Source organism: Xiphophorus hellerii, chromosome 3 (assembly GCF_003331165.1).
Source record: "Xiphophorus hellerii strain 12219 chromosome 3, Xiphophorus_hellerii-4.1, whole genome shotgun sequence".
NCBI lineage: Eukaryota > Metazoa > Chordata > Actinopteri > Cyprinodontiformes > Poeciliidae > Xiphophorus > Xiphophorus hellerii.
Window position 1 is genome coordinate 20,904,681 of NC_045674.1, and position 24,521 is coordinate 20,929,201.

The following is a 24,521-nucleotide window of genomic DNA, read 5'->3' on the forward strand; positions in this document are numbered from 1 at the left end:
TCTCCCTTGTTCTGATTTGAAGTTCAACAGGATTACAGGAATGATTACTGAGGAGAAATCTCCAGCCATCTCTCCTCATTCTCCTCCTCATGTGCTCACCTCCCTCTTTGCCTTGTTCAGAAACATCCAGTCGTTCATTCCCCAAGAGGCCAAACAGTAAACACAAAGCCTGATATACTAAATCAGGGGTCTGCAATCTGTGGCTCTTTAAAACCTGACTAAGAGAGTTGAGAACCAACTAATTTTTTTAAAATACAGAACAAATGCAGATTTAGGTTGTTGTTGTTTTTTTGTTTGTCTGTTTGTTTTGCATGGAATAAATTCTGCATTAAATTTCCACAACAGAAGCCATTCTGTTTCTGTAAGTATCAGCAATATTTTTTTCTCATCCTGGTGTTGGAAACGAAGTAGTTTTTGTTTAAAGATTTTTTTTTCCATCCATCCATCCATTTTCTAACACCCTTGTCCCTAGTGGGGTCAGGAGGGGAGCTGGTGCCTGGTTATCTCCAGCTAACGTTCCAGGCGAGAGGCGGGATTCACCCTGGACAGGTCGCCAGTCTGTCGCAGTAAATAATTTTTTACATATAGGCAAAAAAAATGATGCATTTTCTTTCCATAGAAGAAAGTATCCTCTTTTTGTCATTTTGTCCTGTTTTTTGTTTTAAACCCTGAAAGCAGAAATAAAATTGTGGTTCTTTTCAAATTTCTTACAGTAGATATTTTTAAAAATGAAGATGTCTTTTTTGCAAAATGTTATGTAACAGTTATTACTCTAAAAGAGTTTTATTTAGCTGGACTGCAGGCAAAACATTTCTTTGGTTTGTAAAGGTTGCAGACCCCTGATCTAAATCAATCTTCAAACATACACTTAATTTACAGAGAAAATCATTTTGTACCAAGGCCACAATCTAACTGAATTTCTGATTGGAAACTGTTCTGCATTATTTGGGTTAAATTAAAAAATTGTCAGCCATAATATAGAAGCTCAATGTAAAGGTCTCATAAATCAACAACAACAAAAAAAAACCTTCCTCAATGCTGCCACCAACAATTGCACTGCCATTTATCAACAATTACTCATCTTACTCCGCGTTCGCCTGCTTCGGGCTCAAATCTCATTACAGCTAATCACTTCTTTCAAAGCCCGATCAATCAGCTAAACAGTGATGAATAGCGCTTTTTTCTGATTGTCTGCTTTCATCGCCGTACAGCCTGGCTTACCTGTGCAAATCAAATTCTGAGATGTGCTGAAAATCTATCTTTTACCCCTAGAGTAATTGCACCCATTTTGATAACTGGAAAAAATTAGGACAACTAAGCTTTATTTAGCCACTCTGAACTTCAATTAATGCAACTTCTGACACTGCATGTCCACCTGCATGCCTCACGTTCCTGCTGAGCTTCTGTTAGAAGTACTTTATCTTGCTTTGGCAACACTACATCTTGATTTTCATTGGTTGTGGCACCTAGCTTTAGTTTCCCTTAGCCTCACTTCAGTCGTGACCTTAAATATCCCCTCCATAACCACTCCAGTCTCACCCCTGCCCCACGTTGGCGGCGGCCACTATCAGCCCTACAATCCTCCCCACGGACAGCCGTACAACCCTGCTGCAGTGGCGTACAACCACCACCAAGGAGGAGGCGAGGAAGAGCAAGATGTCTACTATCGTGGTTACCACTCCCAGTTTAACTACGGGCACCATGGGTACCACCCAGGAAACTCTGAGGATGTGGAGCTAAGGTCACCGGGCGTAGTCAGGAGGTTTTCACAAAGCGTGGTCACGGAGGAGAATTGAAGAGGAAGAGCGGACTCACCTTAAGTGCTTGAGCCCCAAAAAGACACTACACCACACACAAACACACACATGTTCCTCTGGACATGTGCACTCATCTGAAACTGTGGTGAGAACCTAACACCCTGCAGTGGGTTTCCTCCTAGGCTTAAAAAAACAATGTAAATATCTCTGTGATATCTGTATGATATGTGTGTAAAAGGGATGTCCGAAAAGTGCCTGATCTGTGTCCGCTTCGTCCAGTGATAATGCAAACCTTGAACCTGTCGTTTCACACCTTGCAGCTCTGCGAAGCTGCATGTGTCCCGTCTGAGTGCGAGACTGGACATCAGGTTTCTGTAGCCTGAGGATTTCCTTTTTTCAAACCACTGAGAAAACAAAAGTGGCATCATTTGTACAGACTGCTTTTTCTAATGCAACATGATACCCCTGCACCAATTCTCTATTTGTCTGTCAAACTTACCTCCGCGTGCAGTATTGTTGTTTTCTACTTTGCGCTTCTACTTTAGTTTCTGAACTGAGTTTGCAGAACCAGGTTTTATTTAAAAATTGAAGGCTGTTGCATTTTGTCCTGCGATACTTCATTCTCTTATCTCAAAATGAACAAAGTTTTCATATAAAAAACAAAGCTGTTGTGTCTTTTGTTGCATCTTCTATTTTTTAAGGTCAATTTGAGCCCACTCTTTCTGGAGCAAGGAGCAGAAGTTTTACAGAAGTGTCGAACTCATTTTCATTTTGGTTCACATTGAGATCATGAATGTCCTAAAAGACAGACAACCGGTGTGTATTGATAAAACAACCCACTAACAAACTGTTAGAATGTTGTTTTTTTTTTTTTAAAAGCTTTCTCTACATTCAATGAATACTTGAGATTAAATAATATTGAACATCTTTTCACAGATGTAATTTGGCAATATACTGAGAAAAACCTGCTTCGATTTGATAAAATATTTGGGCACACAATTATCTTGAAGGTTCTATTCATGTGACAAAAAAGAAAAAAGTTATGCCAAGCCGGATTTGATGCTCGAGTTTGACACGTGTGCACTGAAGGTTGTGGCTGTTATGTGAAAAAGCTTAAGAGGGACACTTCACGTCTGACTACTGCAACCCTCTTTTACTCTCTATTTCTCTGCACCACAACCATAAGTCTCAGAAAAAAAATGTCCCTGGAGGCATGTTCAATAAAAAGATTTTACAGCATTTATATAAAAAAAACTTTTTCATAAGAGATGGTTCATTAGACAGTTTATTAGCCTGGTTTACAGTTCACTTAAACAGGTCTCGACTGCTGATCTCAGCACTGCAACAATTATTTTTCAGTGTGAAAAGCAAAAACAACCAGCTCTAACAGATGTCACGTTTCAAGGCCAGGTCCGACTGCTTCATGGCGACACACTCGTAGGGGCAACCAGCAGAATGGGATTTTCTCTGATCGGAGCCGAAAGCTGAACTCTCAAGCTGTTCCGGGATAATTCGGCTCTGCTGTGGTTCCGTCGCGGCTGATGCCGCTCACGGAGAGCTTTTGTGCGAAGCCATAGAAAAACAGAGCGGCGGGGTCCGGGGTTGTTACTGCTGGCACTGAGGTTGTGGCTTAGTGCTTGGGAGTCCGGGCAAACTTTGGCGGCATTTTTGGAAAAGGAAGAAAGCTCTTATGTAAATTTACAGAATGGAGTGAAGTCAGATTTTTATGAAAACAAAATGTTTAAAGCCTGCTGCTTTCTGTGTTTAATATTAAAAATATCCAGTTGCTCTGGGGAGCTTTGATTTCATTTCATCTTGTAATCTTCAGGTCTGCAGAGAGAGGGAGAAAAAAAAAAAAGAAAAAACAGCAAGAGAACATATTAGTGTTGGGAGCGACTTCGAGGAAATACACAGACAGAAAGTGACAGATGAAAAAACTGGGCAGATCTTATCGGTTTTGTTTTTTTCCTTCCAGCCTTTCAAAATGAGTTCAGAGCCAGCATCACGTTCTCGTGTTTTCTCCCTTTAATTTCAGCTGACAGATCTAATCGCAGGATGCTGTATGGGTTTCGTTACAAAGTGAGAAAAATGTAATAGTTCTGCTATCACATACAGCAGTACGTTTGTCCTGGGTCTGGCTGCTTACTTGTGTGGAATGTGTGCATTTGTTTCACAGAGCGCGTGGTTCCTCCAATCATCTCACACTTTTGCTCCAGGAGTTTTCAGAAAGAATACTAACTATGTGTTTAATTCGGGGTAATGATTGAATCGCCCTCGGTGACCCAAAGCCTACAGTCCCTGACGCGCGCACATCTATCTGATGAGTAGAATGAGTCAGGCGGAGCGTGAATATTAACTAGGCTGAGGCGTCTCTTAAACCAGGATTGGTTTGTCCTTGACGGCTGCACGTCGGCTGGCGTGGATGACGACACTCGACCAATAACCAATGAGAGAGGGCCTTTCACTTGGAACGCACTCTGACAAGCAAAGAAATCCGCATTGTATACATGTATGTATTATGATGCAAACTGGATGGAAACATGGAATGTTTGCTTAATTTAGACGTTTCAGCTCGACGTTTAGAGTCAAACGCAGCTTGTTGTGTTCGACTTGGCTTTAAAGAAAAACATTAACATAAATTTATGCCTTGGAAAGCAATTTATTTCAAAAGTTTTTCATTTTGCCATTTTACAACTCCAAACTTCAATGTGTTAGAGCAACACAAAATGAGGTGTAAGGAAATAAATTTTAGCATCCATCAGTGAAAACTAAAGCGTATTTGAATCTCTGCAGCACAAGGGGTGTGAATACGTCTATGTATTCATATTCTTTAATAATAAAAACGCATTTCTTATAACAAACCTAAATTGCAGTTTTGCATCGATTTTTAATTAGCTGTAAATTAAACTTTGTTTGCTCTTAAATTATGCATTTGGTACAGAAGAAAAGAGAGCAGCAGTTTTGACTCTTGCTCCACATGAGAAGTGTTTTTACCAGGACTATAAAACAAGACCTGTGTGGTTAGCAAGCTGTACGGTCCAAATGAAAACAGGAATGCCACAGGGAAGCAGCGCAGTACTTTATGTCGCTGTTGATATCTGAATAATTGATTTGAACCTGCGGTGAGCCCCCTGAAGATACCACAATTTGTCTCCACTTTACCAGAAAATCAGAGACAGCCGTCTGAAAAACACAAATAAATCCAGGGAAGAAAGAATATCACATTATGCTGGGGCTTGGAGAGGCAGGCAATAAAGAGCAACATTATTACGATTTTCTTTCACTAATGTCATGACATTCACAAAACAAAGGTTTTGTGAATGTCTGGTATATAGGGCAACTTCAGTGTTTATTCGAAGCTCAATGCACTTATTCCAGATCCACAACAGAAAAAGTTAGGAGACTCTCCTGTGTGTGAAACACTATGGAGAATCCAGACTTTTAATTTAATATGTGGATGCCTGGCAACCGTGCATTGACCCCGACCTGGACGATGGACAAACTAATGGATTATCAGATTAATGAATGTAAAGGCTACATGTTGAACGGAGCGCGACCGCTAACTCGTTAGAATGAAGGTGCTGCGGATGGGAAGGAGGGAGAGAGGAGTTCAGCGGGATATTACGATGCCAGCAAACTGCAGGTCACAGTGTCAGTCTAATCTCCAACCTGAAAATACTTGAGCCAGAAAAGCCATGAATATGATTATGTTGAGCAACAGATGTTCTCTCTCTCTCCCCCACACACACACAGTAAACCCATCCAGTTGGGACAGAGAGGAGAAGAGCCAACTTTCCCGTGTGTGTTTGTGACATTTGATCATTTCTGCTTCCAGGCTGAAGGGAAAACTCCCTTTTTTTTCAGCGTGCTGCTGCTGCTGCTGTTGTGCATTCGTTTCCATTCAGAATAAATCAGCTTAGAAAACCATAAAGGGCACTTACACCAACTTACATAAGAACCAAAAGCTTATTTCTGCGCAACAGAGCACAACACACTTCTTATTATGAATCAACTGGCCGCCTGGCCAAGCGTCCATCATGTTTGCTGTGCATATCCTGTCACATGTGACAGCTCAGCTGGCTGACAATCATTCACTCTTCAACTCACATATGTTTGTGGTTAAAATCCAAAAACAGCATCTTTAAGTTATTCTGCTGGAAGGGAGCAGAGTCCAAGTCAATGTGGCTACAAGACAGTGGCTGGCATGCTTCCTGACATGAATCTGTTTAGGCATCCGTTGCTTAGGAGGAAAAAAACAACACAGCTGTGTGTGTGTGCGTGTGTGTGTGTGAGGGAACACCTGGACTCTTCATTGGTGGGCAGTTCAGAGTAGAAACACTGAGAAACTCTCAGTCTCCCATTTGTACGCTTGTGCATAAAGATTTTCAGTGCCTTCCAGAAGTATTCGTACCCATTTTGTATCAAATTGTTGTGCGTTACTCTTTTTAGCAATTGGCAGTTTCGTTTTTCTACATTTACAATTTTTGTAACTTGTGCCATCCACCACGAGACTGGAATTTTGCTATATTTTAATCACTGCTTTATTTTTAGTTAATTCACTCAAATATGAATAGTTAATGTAGCAACTAAAAAAAATCATGAATGACTAGGAGCAGAAAGAAGGATAAACTTATATCTGCTCTCTATTCACAGAGAAAATTAGCTATTCAACTCAGAAGACTATTACAGACACAAGAAAACTTCAACTTATTCAATGTCATATCGGGTCATTATGATTTTTGCTTTTCTTTTAAATGCTTTTAAACACAAAATAGTATTGTTTTTAAACAATAATTAACTAATTATGACAATTTATTAAGGGAAAAATTACAATGTTCTGAAGAGATCTGAAATAGGATCACATTTTGTCGTAACTGCAGTGTATCTTATTGGGATTTAATGTGTCACACCAAAATGAAGTTGTGCATAATTGAAGTGCCTTTCATCACCAATGCTCACATTATTTTGAGGAAGCAACACAGACAAAGCTGTGATTGTTGGAGGAAACTCAGTTTTAAGCACAAATAAATGCCTGCTGGCGGCTACATACGGGATCCACAGCCTGGGGAAGGCGTCGATCTCCTCCTGGGTGTACTCGCTGAGCTTCCTGGGAATTTCTCTGGGCTGAGGAAGCTCCTCTGTCAGATTGGCTCGAATGTCATCTGGCAACTCCTACGCAGGAGAGGGACAAAGTTTTAGGCCACGAAACTCGGAGAGAAGAAAACGTCAAGACAGGAGTGAAAAGAAAAATCGACCACAGAAGCGCATCAGATATTCTGCACAAGACATCAGGGTCCATTAGTCTCTAGAGCTAACCATCTTATTGTTATTCACTACAGACGGGTATGCCTACAGGTTCATTTAAGGGAGCAGGCAAGAGTTCAGACTAAAATACAAAAGCAGTGATCAAGCACTTCAAACTTCCAAGAGGTACTGAAGAAGGAAAAAACACTCTGCTGAATGTCAGATTCCACTGCAGACGGTGACCGAGCTCAGCAACTAACTTTGGCTGCTAACTTCTCACATTTCTTCCCAAATATCACATTATGAGCAGAAAAATATCCGATGCACATCGTTCTGCTGCATTCTTACACACCCAAGTTTTCTAATTTAATTACTTGCTGTCACATGTGCCTTTGCCTTTCCGATAAATACAAACATTACACTGCAAAAAAACAAAATCTTTCCACGTATTTTTTTTTGCCTAGTTTCGTGCAAATATCTTAGGATACTTGAAATGAGACAAAACTAAGTTACAGTGAACTTTTCAGCGAGATATAGGAGATTCTTTGAAGTCAATAATTCCTTAATACTGATGGAAAAGTAGTAGTTTCACTGAGATTCACTTATAACACAATATTTTATGTTACGTATGTCAGTGGAACTAAAACTTTTTTCATCAATATTAAGCAAATACTGAAACAAGCTACTATTACTTACATAAGAGGTACTTGAAACTTAGTTTAGTCTTATTCCAAGAAAAAACTTACTTGGTAAGATTTTATTTTTTTGCAGTGTATTTGACAAATATATATATATATATATATATGCATATATATACTGTATATCTGAAAGCCACTTAGTGTGGAAAAAATAAAACGATGAATGGATAAAGAGAAACTGCGAAACAGTAGAGAATAAGTTTGGAAATACAAATATTTTTCCATAAACCTATTTTCTTCTTCCAGTGTTATCCAAACTTTGAACCAGATTCCAGACACTGAAGCATGTGGATGTGTTAAAGCTGGAAACTCGCTTGCTGTTCGACAAAACCCCCAGAGGGATGTAATTAGTCTCTTTAGCTCCATCCCAGCTTAGCTCAGCAGAGCACAGTTAATTTTCTGCTCACTTCTGATTCTGATCAGGCTGCAAAGAGAATTACACACTTTTTCTCTTTGCTGAGCATCTTAGAGCAAAAACAAAGCTATAAGAGTTGTAGAAAAACTTGGGGCAGGTGATCCATTTGGTTCATCTCGAGTTTAAGTGGATACCTGAGACAAAAGAGTAACGTGTTTATGGAAGGAAGAAAACAGTTTGTAAAATATGTATTCCAGCAGTGACTGAAATCAAAACTAGAGGCAACAATTATGCTTTAAATTAAATGTTGGCTGCAACAAACGTAAACAGCAGCATTAATAGAAGAGTTTCTTTAGTTAGTGTTGTATTTTAATAAATGTTCTGTGTCTGTAGTTTCCATACAAAAAAAAAAACTTCTTGCAAAAGTTTTGAAATCTGTGAACAAGCTCTTGCAGTCCAAAAACCCATTATTACAACTCAGACGTGAGGTGAAGGGACTTACATCCTCGGGAAAGATGTGCAATCGTTGCATCATCGTGCGCCGGTGCAAATTTCGAGGCAGCATGCCATAAACTGCTAACCTCACTATCTGCAGGAAACAAGGAAGAAATGCACACGATGACATACAAGCAATTCAGTAATAATCATAATAATAATAATAACAAAAAGACAACTCTACACATGCCTGCGTTTTTCTTACATCTGCCTCTTAAATGTAACCATATTTTATAATGTGAGGAGGATTGGACACGGTCTCCTGGACTGAGATTCTGGAGAGAGACATTGGGCAGACGCTGTGCTGACAAACTGTTCTGCCGTCCATTTCCCCGTCCCCCGCTTCGCTGCAAACTTCACTTCAACTAAATCACCAGCAGGCCTCCCGTCTGAAACCTGCATCAGCAGCAGAGCCGGCAGTCAACTCAATGCCTCCTCGGAGACAGTTGGCGACAGACCGGAGACCGGAACAGGTCGTTCACCTGATCCCAATGCCTCCCACCGGACCGCAGCCATTTTTATGGGATTCTTATTTGCTTACACTAGCTGCACGTGGAGAAGCAAACGGCGAATCTCAGCGGACGCTGCTGTTTCAGCCAAGTCTTAAATGATTGTTAAGGGCCTGTTATTGTTTAGCATCAAATGAGGACAAGGAGCAACATTTAGATAACTGGCTCGAGAAGAAGCATCGGAAAGTGTCAGACTGTTGCCAAATAGCAGAATTTTACTAAATTTATCTAGAAATTAAAAAGTACAAAATTCACAAATTACTTTTATTTAAAAACAGAAAAATAATTAGTCTTACTGCTGCTAATACATTGACTTTTGTCCAAGTAGAGTCTGCAATCTTAATGAAAGTGATACGTGAAATTTTTCAAAACACGGGAAATTATTTGTCTTTAGCCAAAGATGTAATAGAGACATTGTTGAACTTTGCAATCAACAGTGATTAACTCATTCATCATTCATTCATCATTTTCATCATTCCTTTCGTTACTGTTGTCATGACAACTCATTCACTACATCAAGTGTGAAAATAAAACTCAAAGAACAATCAGCTGGTCAAATACAGTAAATGGTTTGTACTGAAAATATTAAAGCTAACCCCACCAAATATTGTACTGGAGCAGGTTGTTAGGAAGTTGCACATATGGAAATTGTGATGATAACTGTAGGTTTCGTTTTTCTTTTCTTTTTTTTTGCTTCCTTAATAAACACCTTAATTTAAAAAGTGCATTCTATGTTAACGTGTGTTATCTTTGATTAATATTTAAATTGGTTTGATTTTGATGCTCTGAACCACTGAAGTGTGACAAACAGGAAATCAGAAAATGGGCGAGCACTTTTGATTTCCTGTGTTGCTCAGCTTTAGTGGACAGAAACACAATTAAATAACACGCACACAAATGTGTGTGTGTGTTATTTATATCTTTGCTGTTGTGGCCTTAAATTTCCAAGTCAATTCTGCCTCTTAGAAAGCAAATCTTTCATTATACAAACAAAAGAAACTGAACAGTCTCTAAATATGTCAGTAGCAACAGTGAGATTTCGAACATGCACATTTTTTTTTTTTTGCACAAACCTTGAGATTAAATGGCTTTTTAAAACAAAACATGAGAAATTAAAAGCCCTATTAAGGAATTAGTTTCAGGAATAGATCATTTCACGTTATGGTCCCTGTGTTTAATAAAAGAGAGGAAGAAGGTCCATCTGATGTGCTTAATACACAGGTATAAAATTGTCAGTGTAATATCACAAGTAGCCTGACATTTCGTTTCACACAACACACAGCATAATCCTGAAATCATGAATATGCAAAAGAATCTGAAACTTCACTATTAGCCTAAAACTGACAGAGGAATTCAAAAAAATATCAAAGACCACCATCATAAATCCACTGCCATCTAATCCCACTTCCCTGTACCGCTCATTAATATGCACGAGCAGTGCATCTGAAAAAAGGGATAAGTGTCAGATCAGGAAATGCCACCTCGACTCGGGATCTGTCACGTGTTGACATTGTGCTAATCTCTGTGTGTGAGGCTTAAATCTGAAATGCAGAATACGAAAAAGAAGGTGGTGCAAGGTATCCTGTGCTGACATTTCTGGTCGCTTAAAATTCAGTCTGCATAGCACAAACGCTAGGAAGCAGAGAGTTGGCGGCGCAGCTTACAGCTTTTGGGTCCTTTAGGTGAAGCTGAGCAGCTGTGACTTGTTTGAATCCACCAGGAAACCTTTAAGAAGGCGACAAAGCCATGTCAGTTTTAATACATGCAGTTCTGAAAGCTTGAGCATGTAGCTCGAGAAAGTATTCAACACATTTTGTCTCATTACAACCAAAAACTTCAATGAACTTCATGAAATATACTTTTTTCTTCTTCTTTTTTTTTTTTTTACACATAAAGCTCTAGAAACAGTTTTCAACTCTCACTATATGTTGCAGTTTGTGGCCATAACAGGATTTGAAACAGGGGTGTAAATACTTTTTAAAAGGCACCCTACATCTGCTTTCAGTTTTTATGGTTCTTTCAGAACTTGTTTCCCATCTTGGGAAAGATAAAGGTCACACATAAGGGCAAACAGCATCCTACAAGTTGATTCATTGATTATCCCCTACTAGTCTTTTGCTGTGCAGAAAATTGTGAAGCTGAGAAGGTAATGGGAGTCGTTTCTCAAACTGACTGATTCAAAACATTCAATCTGCTTAAATAAACATGAACCGGGGTCTAACAGGAACAACGGAGCATTAGAGAGTGAAAAAATAAAACAAGACGCATCCAACTAGCAATTCAGTCTGAGCAGTGCTGCTTACATTAATAAGAGCAGAAATATTTTTTACAGGAGGTGTCTAGTGTATTTTTAATCATTTTAAGCAGGTAAGGAGTAGTCAAGTTCTTAACTGAGACATTAACTGTGTACTTTTCCGCACTGCCGAAATGCAATTAAATTACGCAGAAACTGTAAACATTGTTGTTAGTGCAGTATCTGAAACAACTCCAAGTAAATGAGATGTTTGAAGGTTTTCTATGATGCAAACACTGAATATAAAAACAAAACTGATGTCTTCATCACATGCATGCCAGTTTGTTTGCAGGAACCAAGTGCTAGTAAGAACATAACAAAATGGCAATGTAAAACGTCTGAAATGAGGATTACGGGATAAAAAACAAACAGGAAACAAAAGCACAGACAGATGGGAATAATCAGTAAAAAGATTCCTTACCCTGTGTGTGATGAGTAGACTTTCTGCTCCCATTTGTTCCCGGAGAAAGCAATGTGTTTGGTGTTTAGTACCACTACGTGATCACCACAGTCACCTACGAACAGATGAGAGTTTTATGTTGGTCTCTTTGTTCCTGCTGCTGGCTGTTTAATGAGTTCCAGTTTAATGAAATAAAGACACTTTGTGGCAGATTCCCATTTTGGCCTACATACCAAACAATGACTGAATAAAACTAAAGAAAGTGACTGATTTTTGTCATATTCCACTCGGGTATTTTGTTCATAAGCTTGTACTAAAACTGATGACTTGTTTCCAGGCACTTCTGTCAGATGTGGATACTTAGAAGAAGAGAAACAATGAAGCTGTTAGCCCACAAGCAGTGCAGTTTTACCCCATGTTTATGCTTTAAAATGCTCATTGTCATTAATCATACAAATCTCATTATGTATTTGCAGTTCCTATGAGCAGTGCCTTCATCTAAACACACACCTGTGACCAGAGCGAAGACAACACCGGCAAATGGAAATCAAGCCGCCAGTCGAAGCCATTTCATTTGCTGATTCAGGCTGCACTAAAAATATCCTGCTAAAATTATTTTCAATCGCTGTGACACGTTTTGAACCTTTTTTAAAACCAGCAGAATATTTAAACTGACAGAATTGCAGAGACTTTACTATAAAATATATCATCATTATTAATGCCTCTCCTCATTGTTAAAATACATTTGAACCTTTTTTTAACTAAGCTGACAGTGTTAGCTATCTCTCCAGATTACAATATAGATTTTTAAAAAAGCATCTGTTCAAAATGTTGTTAGATATATTTTAAGAAACAAAAGCCAACAAAGATTAATCAAACTTTTAATTTTGCACAAACTGAACATTTTTATTGTAATAAAAACAAAAAAGCAAAGATATTTTTTTAAAATTAGTCCATTGCTGCCATCTTGTGGCTATTGCGTACTGCAGTACATGTAAGGGTGGATTGTTGGTATTTCAAAGAGAAAACAGTAGTTTGTGAGGGTTATATAAGCTTTACATCTAAAGCTGTGGTATACATGAGAATCCCTTGATGCAGACAGAACTCACTTAGAGCATGGTAGATGGGCTTGTGCTTCCCCTGTAGCCTGACTGAGCACATGGCTGCGATCTTGCCGGGAGGCTGCATCCTGGCGTCGATGAGGAACCAGGATCGGGCAAACGTAGCCCATTGCTGTGGAGGAGCAAGAGGAAAAGTGAGGACAGAATAATGGGACAAAGCTGTAGAAATCACTCTTCTGATGGTAAATGGCCTGCACTTTACAGTGCTTCATCTCGTCCAGAGGACTCCAAAGCGCTTACACTAAACTCAGTCATTAATGCACACATTCACAGTCTAATGATGGGGAGCCACTTAATAGCCACAGATGCCTTGGAGTACTCTGACAGAAGCAATTAAGACTATTTAAGACAAAAAAAAAAGATGACAAAAAAGGATAAAGTTGGTTGATTCCATTTCTGCAATAAGTAATATAAGAAAGAGAAGACATGTGATGGTGTTTTTAAAGCCTACATGGGCTACCTGCTAAATTGGGGGTTGAATCTGAGATTCTTCAGTTATCTTCCGAAGGTTTTGGTTCAACTTATTTGTCATGAAAATGAAGTGAGACCTTAATTTTACCATTACAGTCCGTGCTTCTGCAATGCACTGGTTCACAATGCTCCAATTTCCAAAAGTAAACTGACTTTTTTTTTGTAGAATTTAATTAGACATGATTTAGTGTAATTACTATTAGTACACTTTTAAATAAATAAAAAATTAAAATCATGCCTGAATAACTGTTCTTTACAGTTTTATGCACCTTTAAATTTGGCTATATTATTTTTTACAACTTGATTCAGTTTACCTATTTTGGTTTTTGCCCTCTTAATTTTTGTTTTGTATGTATCCTTGTTGTTTCTTAAATTACTTTCAGGACGGTTTAAAATCTATTTTTTCTATGTATCTATTTGCTTGTTTCAGTGTTTCCATGTAGAGCGTAAAGATGACAGTGCAGTTATAAGGTTTTGATGCAAGATACTTAAACTATTGAAAAATGATTCGCCTGTCTTTGATTTAGTAAATCTATTAAAACGCCTTAAATAGTGAACATGTTTTAAAAGACACTTAACTCAGTTACGAATAACACTTTATATAATATCTTAACAAATGGCTCCATAATACACCCGATGTGTATTAAATGGCGGAATTATGTGAAAACACAGAACAGTCTAGCCACCATAATTGCATTGATCTTAACATTCAAAATGTGTGTAGCAGCGAAAGCCGTGATATCAGCTGAGGGCAGAGCTTGTTTGCTAGCTTCTTTGCTAGCACTCTGGCTAGCAACGTTCAGCTATTCCTCCTTACGTCGTACGAACGTGACGTTGAAATATTCAGTTTAAATCAGACGAAGACTACAATGATTATATTTATGGCGAATTACCTGAGCAGATCTGGAAAAACTGGACATCTTACACGAAGCTATGCAAACATTCTCACAACATTTGACCCCCCCAACGTGTGACACGGTACGTCAATTAATTTCTCACTGATGAAACACTTTTCGCATACTCATTAGTTCCTGTACCATCGATACTTCAACTTTTTATTTTTTATTATCAGGCACATTAAATCATACTTTTACTCATATAACCTTATCAAATTTTAGATATGATTATGAGCTTGGATTATATATTTTTGTTAATCTTATTATGTTTTGTTGGACTAAAATACATGAGCAGAACAACACCTTTTGATTACAATACGCAATTGAGATACTATTTTACTATAATGAGATGGAATCCCATAATTTGGAGTTTTTCCATCTGATAATTATGAGAGACTCTGATTATTATGAAATAGCTTGTGTCATAACTTTGAGACACACGTGTGTTTGTTTTCATCAAAGGAGCAGAAATGGGCTTCTATAACAAATTTAATGAATATGCTCACCCTTGGCAGTACCTGTAAGCACCTTGTAGAAACACTCTCAAATCACATTTCATCATTCCATTTTCTTCAGTTTACACCTGCCATCATTTTTAATCAATCTGATGTATTAAAAAAACTTTCAGCTGTCCAACTTGGACTTTTCAGACATTTGTCCAATTCATTCTTTAGCTAAAGTCATAGTTTGGAGAAATGTTGCAAAGGTTGCATCAGATGAAACTGATGCAATGGAATATTAGTTTAAGGGTCTGCACATGTATGGAGTGTGATTGTACCAATTTAGTACATTTTCCCTTTGAAAACACTTGTTTCTTTTCAGCTGTCATATTATTTGTAGAAAACCTGAAATAATATGACCTTTATCATGTGTACATCAGACCACTTTCCTTAAATCACCAAATCCCCCAATAAATAAATAAATAGATAAATAAATAAATAGATAAATAGATCTTCTCCGGCTGAAATGACTTATGTAACAAGGAGCGACATAAGGAATACATTTTTGATTTTAGGCATGACTGTTGCAGTATCGACTCTAGACTGCAAATGTAAATTACTGGAAGCAACAGCCAGCTGCGGTGGTGGCAGAATTCGATGTAACACCGGTAGTAGTTACCTCACTTCCTGTCCGCGACTGAACGAGAAAGCGGGTAAATTAGACAGAAAGTAACACTAACGTCGACTTTTGACTGTATCTCAAGGCTTTGGGAAAGCATTAACCGAGAATGAGGACCTTAGAAGAGGTGCAGGCCACGCTGGAGATCGCTAAACTAAAAGAGGAAGATTTACTCTCAACTGTCCACTGTTTATCATTTGGAGACAATGTTTCATCTGCAGACTACTGCCTGATGGAGCTGGATGAAACCCTGTGCAAACATATAGAATCTGGAGAAAGGTACGCTGGAGAAACAATGATTGTCATTCATAGCATTTTTTCAAACTTGTTGGTATAATAATCTCGAAGTTTTTTGTGTATTTCTTGTTGTGACGTACATCAATATGTCACCTTAGCCAAGCATCAGTCTTACATCTAGATTTGTAGCCGCACTAAAAGCCAGCTTGACAGAGTTTAAGGAAATTAAGCAGTGTCCCCCCAAAACGTTTACATTTAAATGTTTTCACGAATCGCTGCTCAACAGTTTTCCACACTTATTAGATAAACCTATGTGTAAAATCAGCCAATCTCATCTTACCTTTTGTCAGCTACAAAACATCATATCTGTCAATTTCTGGATTTTTTTTTCATTAATTTATAAATAGTTATTTATCAAGATAAAAACAAACTGGAAAACAAACTTCTTTGGATAATCAGACTACATCATATTAGGCAAATGATTATTAGAATACATAGATTTGTCTAATGATTGTCGTTTTCTCTTAAATTGCTGCAAAGTTGCTCACTTGTATTTGTTTGAGCCCTATATATGAACATATATGAAAATTTGGCATTGATAAAACACACAGAAGCAAAGTCTGTCTGAGATAAATGAGGTGGACTGCCTAGCTTACTAATGCCACCTCGGCTCCTTTGCCTCTGCATTTGCCAAATCAGATAGCTTTCTTCACAGTGCTTTTTAAAACTTTGTATTTAATTAAATGCTGCCAGTGGAAATCCACACCTCATCCTCATCACTCACATTTGTTTAATTTATATATGGAGTGGTGAAAATAATACATGAGTGAACTATGTCAAGTGATTATACCTACCTAAACCAATATTTTCTTGTCACCAGTCTTGTAATTCGGGGGGATAAAGACGAGCGTGCGGTGCTTTGTAGCAGCGACAAGACCTATGACCTGAAAATAGCAGACACGTCCAATCTGCTGCTGTTGGTTCCCGGCTGCAGAACGCCAGACCAACTAACTGATAACCAGGACAGCACTCATGTGGTGCACACTCAGGTATGGAAATCTCAGCTGAAAGTGACCTGTAGCAACCAAAAAGCTGATTATTCTGTTACACACACATGCACAGAAGTAAAGACTGTCAATGAAAAGTTTATTTAACTTTAGTAAATCCCTAGGAGAGGTGAAACTCATTTATATAGATGCTGCTGCACATTTTTAGAAATGATTATGCTTTGATACTTCTGTTTTAGAAGCAATTATCAACTTATGTGAGCTTGTGTAACAAAGCTACATGATCTTTGATTTTTCAGTTGAATTACTTAAATAAATAAATGTTGAGTGACCGTTACCTAGGCACACCTGTAGATAATCCTAGTAAATGTTCATTTCCTGCATCTGTCTCAGATTTGGGGGTTCTGTAATAGTTACTGGGAGCTGAGGAAACAGAGACCTAAACTGAAGAAACTGAAGAAGCTTTTAATGGAGAATCCTTACGAAGGACCTGCAATAAGGGGACAAGAGGATAACACAGAGAACAGGGTGATTGTTATGATTATAATTAATTATATAATTAAATAGCACTTTGGCTGAATACTAACAAGCAGCCCTGTTGTTGCAGTCATCAGTAAATAGTTTGCTCTGTTGACAGTACACAATGGAGGACCTACTGGAGAGGATTCAGGCCAGTGAGGAGGAATTAAAGAACCACTTGGAGACGATCCACGCCTGTCGGATCGATGGTAAACAACAATAGCTTCTTCAGGAGTTTTGTGTGACTGTTTATGTTCATTTTGTTGGCATCCGAAAAGTACCTGTCTTCCCTTTAGGCTACTGGCGAGTGCTGGACTTTGACTATGAGATGAAGCTTCTGGGTCATGTGACCCAGCTGGTGGATTCTGAGTCATGGTCCTTCAACAAGGTTCCCCTTCATACCAGCCTGGAGGAGCTGGCTCCACTGGAGCCCAGGTAAGGAAACCCAGCTTGTTGACAGTTTTAAATGAACTGGATGCTTCCCTATGATGAAACATTTTGCTAGTTTTGTATGCGCTGTGAGGTTTATTTTCTCTTAACCAAATGCATGTCATAACGTTTCCTGTTTTCACAGGGAGATGATTGAGCACTGTTTGAACTGCTATGGGAAACGCTACATTGAAAGCGGTGAGGAATCTATGAAGATGCACCTGAGAGTCTGAAGAACTTTATTGCTTTACTGGTGACTCTCTGCAATAACACATTTGTCTTTGTTCCCACTTTGCTTCCTCTCCACAGGCGAGGTCTTCTATGCGTTGCATGAGGACAGGGTGTGTTGGGGCCTGGCGCTAATGCTGCTCCAGAATGCCGTCAAGTTCAACCTGAAGGAGTTCCAGGACGTCTGGCAGCAGAGCGTCCCAGAGGGCATGAGTACGAGACTGGAGCAGCTTAAGGTCATCTTTTAGCTGGCTAATTCCTTTGGTTTTTTTCTGTGTAGCTTCATATGTGAATGAATTTTTGCCTACTTTTCATTAAAACATGGGTTCGTTTTGTTGAGGTGAAAGCATGGCTCTCTTGAGGTTTGGACTTTTTTGTGGCTGTCTTGTTGACGAATAGTTTTTGGTCAAGCTTAAGCTCTTGGACAGATGTCCTCACATTTGGCACAAGAAGACGTTGGTTCACAGAGGAGTTTGAGTTTGATTCAATCAACCCAAAATTAGCAGCTCTCTACCACCATGCTGTGCTGTGTAGGCTCTATGTTCTTGTTTTTCCAGACATAGTTCTGTAAACCAGCCATCTTTACTTCGGTGTCTGTGCAAAGACATGTTGAACTTCATTCAGATCCAAAGAAAAAGACACTTTCTGCATGTAGCCATTCCAGAAGCAATGTTTAGTTTTACTGAATGGACTTCAAATAGTTTGGAAATGGCCTATAATTTATTTGCAGATTGATGGGTGGCAACAATGTTTCCTTTAAGCTCATTGCTGATGTCTTTCTATCTCGGCATTCTATTGAAACTTACCCTAAAGTCCCTTTTTTATGAAAACAGCAACCATGTGCCTAGTTTTTAATTACTTTAATGACAATTGTGAAAAATGTTTTTCTTCTGCTGGCTTCACATTATCTATAAATAAACTTACAAATAATTTACTTTTCATTAAAAAAAAACAACTACAAAATAAACCAGTTAGGGTTGGCTGGTCATATACTGACCTTAGCTATTGCACACTGGCTTTGTTTTACATCTTAGCATTATCTGCATGTATTTGAGAAATTGTTTACATTTTCTGACCTCAGTACTGGCTGCTTTTTAATTCTTCCAGGGCGTCGCTCTGGTGGATCGGACTTCCCGCCCAGAAACCATCAGCCTGCTTCGAGTGGAAGATCTCCCAGAGGACACAGTGGAGCGCTTCAATCACCTCTTCTCACTCAGAGAGAAGTGGACAGAGGATGACATCACTCCATACATACAGTTAGTGGCTTCAGTTGAACAAATATAATGAAAAAGATCAGTTAGTTTCTTTCTTTACTCTTTTTTTTTTTAGTTTATTAAAATAATTATTTTTTCTCTGCACCCAGAGACCTTTGTGGAGAGAAGCAGACCACCGGAGCGCTCCTGACCAAATACGCTCGATCGTCAATGCAAAGCGGAGTCAAAGTCTTTAACTCCAGACGACCTGTGGCTACATGAAGTCTCCAAGAAGACCAGAAATCAATTTAAATCAGGACATTTTTGCAATTTCATATCAATGAAATCAACTTACCTAAAATGTGATTCTGCAGTGAACTTGTACAGATTTTAAATCAGTTTGGATCGCTCGGTTTTGACTTTTTTCTGTTCAACAGGTGAAAAATGTGTAATAAAGATTTTTGGTTATTAGTGGATCTGTAATGTTTTGTGATTTTTGACTTGAACACATTAGCTGCTGCACTTCGAACTGTGCAGGAGTTGTTAGGGTGGTTTTCCACAAGATGGCGTGCTGCATCAAAATAATCCCCACATGTTGACAAACGTGATGCACTCATTTCTGTGGTAATCAAATTACTCTTAAAGCAGATTGATTTAAGTTACTGGCCAATTTCAGGAAACTTGGATACATTAAAAGTACTAGGTATCATTTCTGTTACAGGAATTAATTCATATCAAGTTCTATTAACAGGAAGATATGCTAAGTATTTCCCTTCATTTTATATTACACTAAATGTTATTGGAGCCTTGAGAAAATACTTGTGCTATGTAATTTTGTAAAAATCAAGACATTGCCTGACACATCAATGAAGTTAGAGTTAAATCTAAAGTTATTTAGATCAAATTTTATATATGTTTTATGTGACCTAAGGCCACATGGATGTTAGTATTGGTTACATAAAATTTTCACTTTGTTTACAGCTGATTTTGAACTTCTGTATGTAGAAAAGTTGTGGTTAAATTTGCAGAGAAAGGTGTGCCGGACAAAAAAAATTGGAATAAAGCAGAAGAGAATAAAGTTTCAACATTAGCATCTTGTTTGTGGATGTGAGCAGATCTTTAAAAAAAAGTTCATGTTATATTTAGAGTGACACTGAACACTTTATGAGACAACTAAATGCGGTGTGATGTGAAGTTGGCTTTCTTCACATACTTTCTTCAGAGTTTTCCATGTGGCTTGTGGAAATCTTTAATTACTTTGTTAAGCTAACTGCCTGAGACTTCACCAAAGCGTGGTGAGTTCCTCTGTCTTCATGATGCCTTTTATTCCTAAATAGCCTTCAATAAAACCCCACCTGAGGGAACGGTTGGGAAAGCCATAGTTTACCCAACAGCAATGCAGTAATATGTGGGAATATCTCTTATGTTTAGAGTTGCCTGTAAATTTTTTGCAAGCCACGTGAAGCTCATAGGTTTGACTCTGAAGTATTCATAGATTGAGTTTTGTCACTAACCAAACTAAACCAGTTTGGTTAGTCACAAAGAGTTAACTGGACACTCATGAAAAGGCACGCATCCCATGCCTCACCAGACACAAAGACAACGATTTTATCTGCAGTGGACCTCTGACTAATCCTGACATCACCCAGTAGGACAACTGACTTATCAGCATACAAGGTAAGAGGTCTCAGTTGTTTTTTAACTGTTATGGTGTGCATGATTCACACTTCCTCTGAAATGAATAACTCTCCTGTCTTTCTTTTGGCTCAATTCCTTTTTCTTCTTCCTTTTATTTTCTTTGTAGTCATCATGTCTAATCTTTCACTTCTTACCACAAATTCTATAATCAGCTAATTTTAAAGTCTTACATAACATAAGAAAGAAGGAAATATTTAAAATATACATATAGTATTAAGGGTTTTTTTTTAATTTTAGCTTTAAATTTGAGCTCCAAGCTATCTATCAGTATAGGATTTTTTTTAAACCACTAAAAATCTGAAAATTGTGGTGGGCATTTTTATTAAGCCATATTTAGGTTCTAAAACTTCATTTCAAATACTGAATGGAGTCACAAACAAGGAAAAAATATGATGGCAGCCATATGCATTTCTTTAGCAGGGATGGAAAAGACGTTTCAGAGAATATAGGAAAGTTAAAGAATCGAACTGCAGGGAAATCCTGAAGGAAAACCTAGTTGAGGCTACGAAAGATTTGAGATTGATATGGAGGTTCACTTCTCATTACACTGACACTAAACACACAGCCAAGAAAAGGTTACGTCTGATGTAAAATCTGCATGTATATGGTCAAACACCTTAAACAAAAAAATTAACTCATTCTTAATTAACAAATTTCCTTCCAGTCAACTTTCCATTCATGTTCTTGGGTGACCTCTCTGTGAACTGGCATTTTCTTTTGAAATCACCTTTGTGCAAGATTGTCTTACTTGTGGAGTCAAGTCAGCATGCTTCCCACATGATGACAACCCATAACATGATTGCAACATTTCTGTGTTAAATTACTCAATATTTCTTAATACTGTAATGTTTGGGGGGAAAAATTATTTGGACATTTCATTTGCTGTAAAACATGAGCTTTAAAATTAACTGAAATATGTTGTTCCATTTGTAATGTAAACTTAAGCTTTCCTTTTTAAACTAAGTGATTTTTTATGACATTCTACTTCATTGGGATTCACAGGTAGTGAGTCCCGATCCTCCGATCCACAAGGTGGCGGTAATTAGAAAACAAATGGCTCACGTGTCTCGTGACGTTACAATACCCGGTTGTTATTGACTACAGTGCGTTTGTTAGCATTGTTCTTTGCGCTTTTTCTCTCAATTCGCGTGTTTTTAAATGAATTCGTCCTATAATGGTGTTTACCTGCGTCATTCAGGGCTGCGGGAAAAGACCTGAGCCGTACGTGAGAAGCCTGCATGGATTCCCGAATAACTTGGAGACAACAAAAGCCTGGAATGAGTTCGTGAAGCGGACCAAACCGTGTTGGAATGGCAACACTCCTTCAACGAGGATCTGTAGCGAGCATTTCCAGCCAACATGTTATAAAAACCACATGGCCTGGTCGATGGGATGTGTTAGGACGCTGGATCTGATAGATGACTTTCAGGTGCCAACGATTTATCCTGCTGTGGCTGAGAAAAATGCTTCATCCCCCTCCAAAAGCAATAATCTCAAAGCAGACATACACATACAGACCCAACAGAACCCACCAGGTAGCTCCACCATGCTTGCACCAGCGGAAATAAAACAGGAGGAGGAAACACGCTGCTCAGGAACCACAGAGGCACCTCTTATTCAGGTAAGCTACAAAAGTGTTATTTAGACTTGAAGATTTTTTCTTCAGTTGGTAGAAAATGCCTGAGCCTGGTCAAAGGTTGTTTTTTTTTTTACTGCAAAACGAAATCTGTCAAGTTTAATACTGGAGCAATTTGCACTGATAAGTCATTAAAAAAATAAGTCATTTTTAATGACTTATTTAAAAAAGTATTATGCCTTTAAATAGTTTGGAAACGTTCAAATAATGGTGAATTTTAACAAGCTACAGTACAGACCAAAAGTTTGGACACACCTTCTAATTCAATGGGTTTTCTTTATTTTCATGACTATTCATAAGGCAATAAATCCCACTTATTAACCTGACAGGGCACAGCTATGAAGTGAAAACCATTTCAGGTGACTACCTCTTGAAACTCATCAAGAAAATGCAGAGTGTGTGCAAAGCAGTAATCACAGCAAAAGGTTGCTACTTTGAAGAAACTAGAATATAAGGGGTATTTTCAGTTATTTTACACTTTTTTGTTTAGTGCATATTTCCACATGTGTTATTCATAGTTTTGATGCCTTCAGTGTGAATCTACAATGTCAATAGTCATGAAAATAAAGGAAACTCATTGAATTAAAAGGTGTGTCCAAACTTTTGGTATGTTCTGTAGGTTAACTTAAATTTGAAGGAAATGGAGACATCTCCTGAGTAGCTCCTCATCCTATTCTTGCATTTTCCATGCAAAAATAGAGGGATGTTCAAGATAGTTCCACTAAACATTAAGCAGTTTAATACAAACATTATCTTTATACTTTATTCACACATAGATAAAGAGGGAAAAAAAATCTTGCTCATACTTACTAAATATATATAATTAAGAAAATTAGTGGGGGGTATTCAAGGAATTAGCTTCGCATAAGAATTAACTGGTTGCAGTGAATCAAAACCTAAGATACTTTTTGTCAGTAGCAGAGCAAATCATTAATCAGAAGAAGAAATAATTGTGAGAAGAGTGGATGGATTAAGAAATACTTTCCAGCAAATCCACATTATCTCAACACATGCATCATGTCATGAAAACAGGATTTTTTGGGGGCTTAAATACTAATTTTACATTTTGTCTTGACAGCTTTGGTTACAAAGCGTAGAGTAAGGTATTATTGACGGGTCGGGACAAAGGCTGTAAAATCTCCCTGTTTGTGTGGCTGTTTAGGGATGTCATGTAAAGGCCGAGTACCAGGTGATGTACTTTGTAAGACATGTGGCGACCCAGACCGACCCTCCATCCATTTCCACAAACGCACGATCAGTCGGCACACAGCTGACCAGGTTATCCCGAAGTACAGGTATGTTACTTTGCACAGAATGTGATTGTTGATGCTGTAAAATAATAAATATGAGAAGCAAAACTCATTCAGAAAGCTTTCTGTTACTCTGACCACGTAAATCGAATAGTCTGTTGTTTTCACAGGTTCACAGGTGAAAATGGGTCGAGATTATGGTGTCTGCACGGTTCCCTTAAAAACTCCCCGGCTGCTCTTACAACCCACCTTGGTAAAAAGACCAAATAAGAGACTTCGACTGGCCCTGGAATATGAGGAGGAAGCCTCGTCAGAAGGCATCACATCTACAGCAGTTCAGATCAAAACCAGTTCAACGTGAACCTGTGGACCGTTTCGGTGCAACAGAGAACATAAAAGCATGTAGCTTTTGTCTTTGGTACGGGGAAAAAGTTTATCCAGCTCCTTTTCATAAAGTTAATAGTGATACACTTGCTTTATACTACAACTAAGAACTGTGCAATTCTTACTGGGATGGAAAGCTCAGTTCTGTCTCCATATCTGTTAGTAACTGGCAAGCTGAAATGGACAAAAGCTGCTAGAACCTCCCTTCTTTTGGATTTTCTTCTGATATCAGATTGTTTGGAAACCATCTGTAGCAACATCATTTATTGTTCCACTAATGCTTAAGGGAACAATAAAATACTAGTATCAATGAATGGCCCCATTTTCAATTTTTGCGCAAATAGAGATCTTAAAGTTGAAACCATAAGTTTACATACAGCTTTGTTTTTTCATGAAACGTGATTTCTAATCCATAACACTAGCTGGGTTTTCCGTCATTGTTTAAAGGGAGATCATTCTGATGTAAATAAATGTGACACTTACTTTTGCTATTGTGGCATTTGGCAAATATAAATCATTTTGGTAAAGACACCGCAACTGCCTTTTGGTTCAATTTGATACTATGCTAAACCGATTCATGTA

The 24,521-nt window shown here is 38.2% G+C and overlaps 4 protein-coding genes across 6 annotated transcripts in view; 3 read left to right on the plus strand and 1 right to left on the minus strand.

Moving 5' to 3' along the window:
- LOC116717697 (collagen alpha-1(XIV) chain-like) overlaps nucleotides 1–517 on the plus strand; it is a 125,847-nt gene extending 125,330 nt beyond the window's left edge. For all 3 annotated transcript variants that reach the window (XM_032559246.1, XM_032559248.1, XM_032559247.1), the window contains one exon: nucleotides 23–517. In XM_032559246.1, coding sequence (XP_032415137.1) covers nucleotides 23–51 — 29 coding nt within the window. In that variant the 3' untranslated portion in view covers nucleotides 52–517. The remainder of the gene's footprint in view (nucleotides 1–22) is intronic.
- Nucleotides 518–3,024: 2,507 nt separating this feature from the next.
- Nucleotides 3,025–14,361, minus strand: mrpl13 (mitochondrial ribosomal protein L13). The gene is made up of 7 exons (XM_032557792.1): nucleotides 14,237–14,361; nucleotides 12,861–12,984; nucleotides 11,773–11,866; nucleotides 10,723–10,783; nucleotides 8,557–8,643; nucleotides 6,808–6,929; nucleotides 3,025–3,587 (listed from the first exon to the last, which is right to left on the minus strand). The coding sequence occupies exons 1-7, from the start codon at nucleotides 14,261–14,263 to the stop codon at nucleotides 3,563–3,565; spliced, it is 540 nt and encodes a 179-aa protein (XP_032413683.1). The 5' UTR covers nucleotides 14,264–14,361; the 3' UTR covers nucleotides 3,025–3,562.
- Nucleotides 14,362–15,336: 975 nt separating this feature from the next.
- dscc1 (DNA replication and sister chromatid cohesion 1) lies at nucleotides 15,337–19,454 on the plus strand. Its single transcript, XM_032557788.1, has 9 exons — nucleotides 15,337–15,637; nucleotides 16,476–16,644; nucleotides 16,996–17,130; nucleotides 17,240–17,330; nucleotides 17,418–17,556; nucleotides 17,696–17,748; nucleotides 17,860–18,014; nucleotides 18,886–19,034; nucleotides 19,142–19,454. The coding sequence occupies exons 1-9, from the start codon at nucleotides 15,468–15,470 to the stop codon at nucleotides 19,251–19,253; spliced, it is 1,173 nt and encodes a 390-aa protein (XP_032413679.1). The 5' UTR covers nucleotides 15,337–15,467; the 3' UTR covers nucleotides 19,254–19,454.
- A 2,271-nt stretch (nucleotides 19,455–21,725) lies between these two features.
- LOC116716859 (THAP domain-containing protein 10-like) lies at nucleotides 21,726–24,430 on the plus strand. Its single transcript, XM_032557789.1, has 3 exons — nucleotides 21,726–22,290; nucleotides 23,468–23,600; nucleotides 23,726–24,430. The coding sequence occupies exons 1-3, from the start codon at nucleotides 21,844–21,846 to the stop codon at nucleotides 23,914–23,916; spliced, it is 771 nt and encodes a 256-aa protein (XP_032413680.1). The 5' UTR covers nucleotides 21,726–21,843; the 3' UTR covers nucleotides 23,917–24,430.
- Nucleotides 24,431–24,521: the final 91 nt, after the last annotated feature.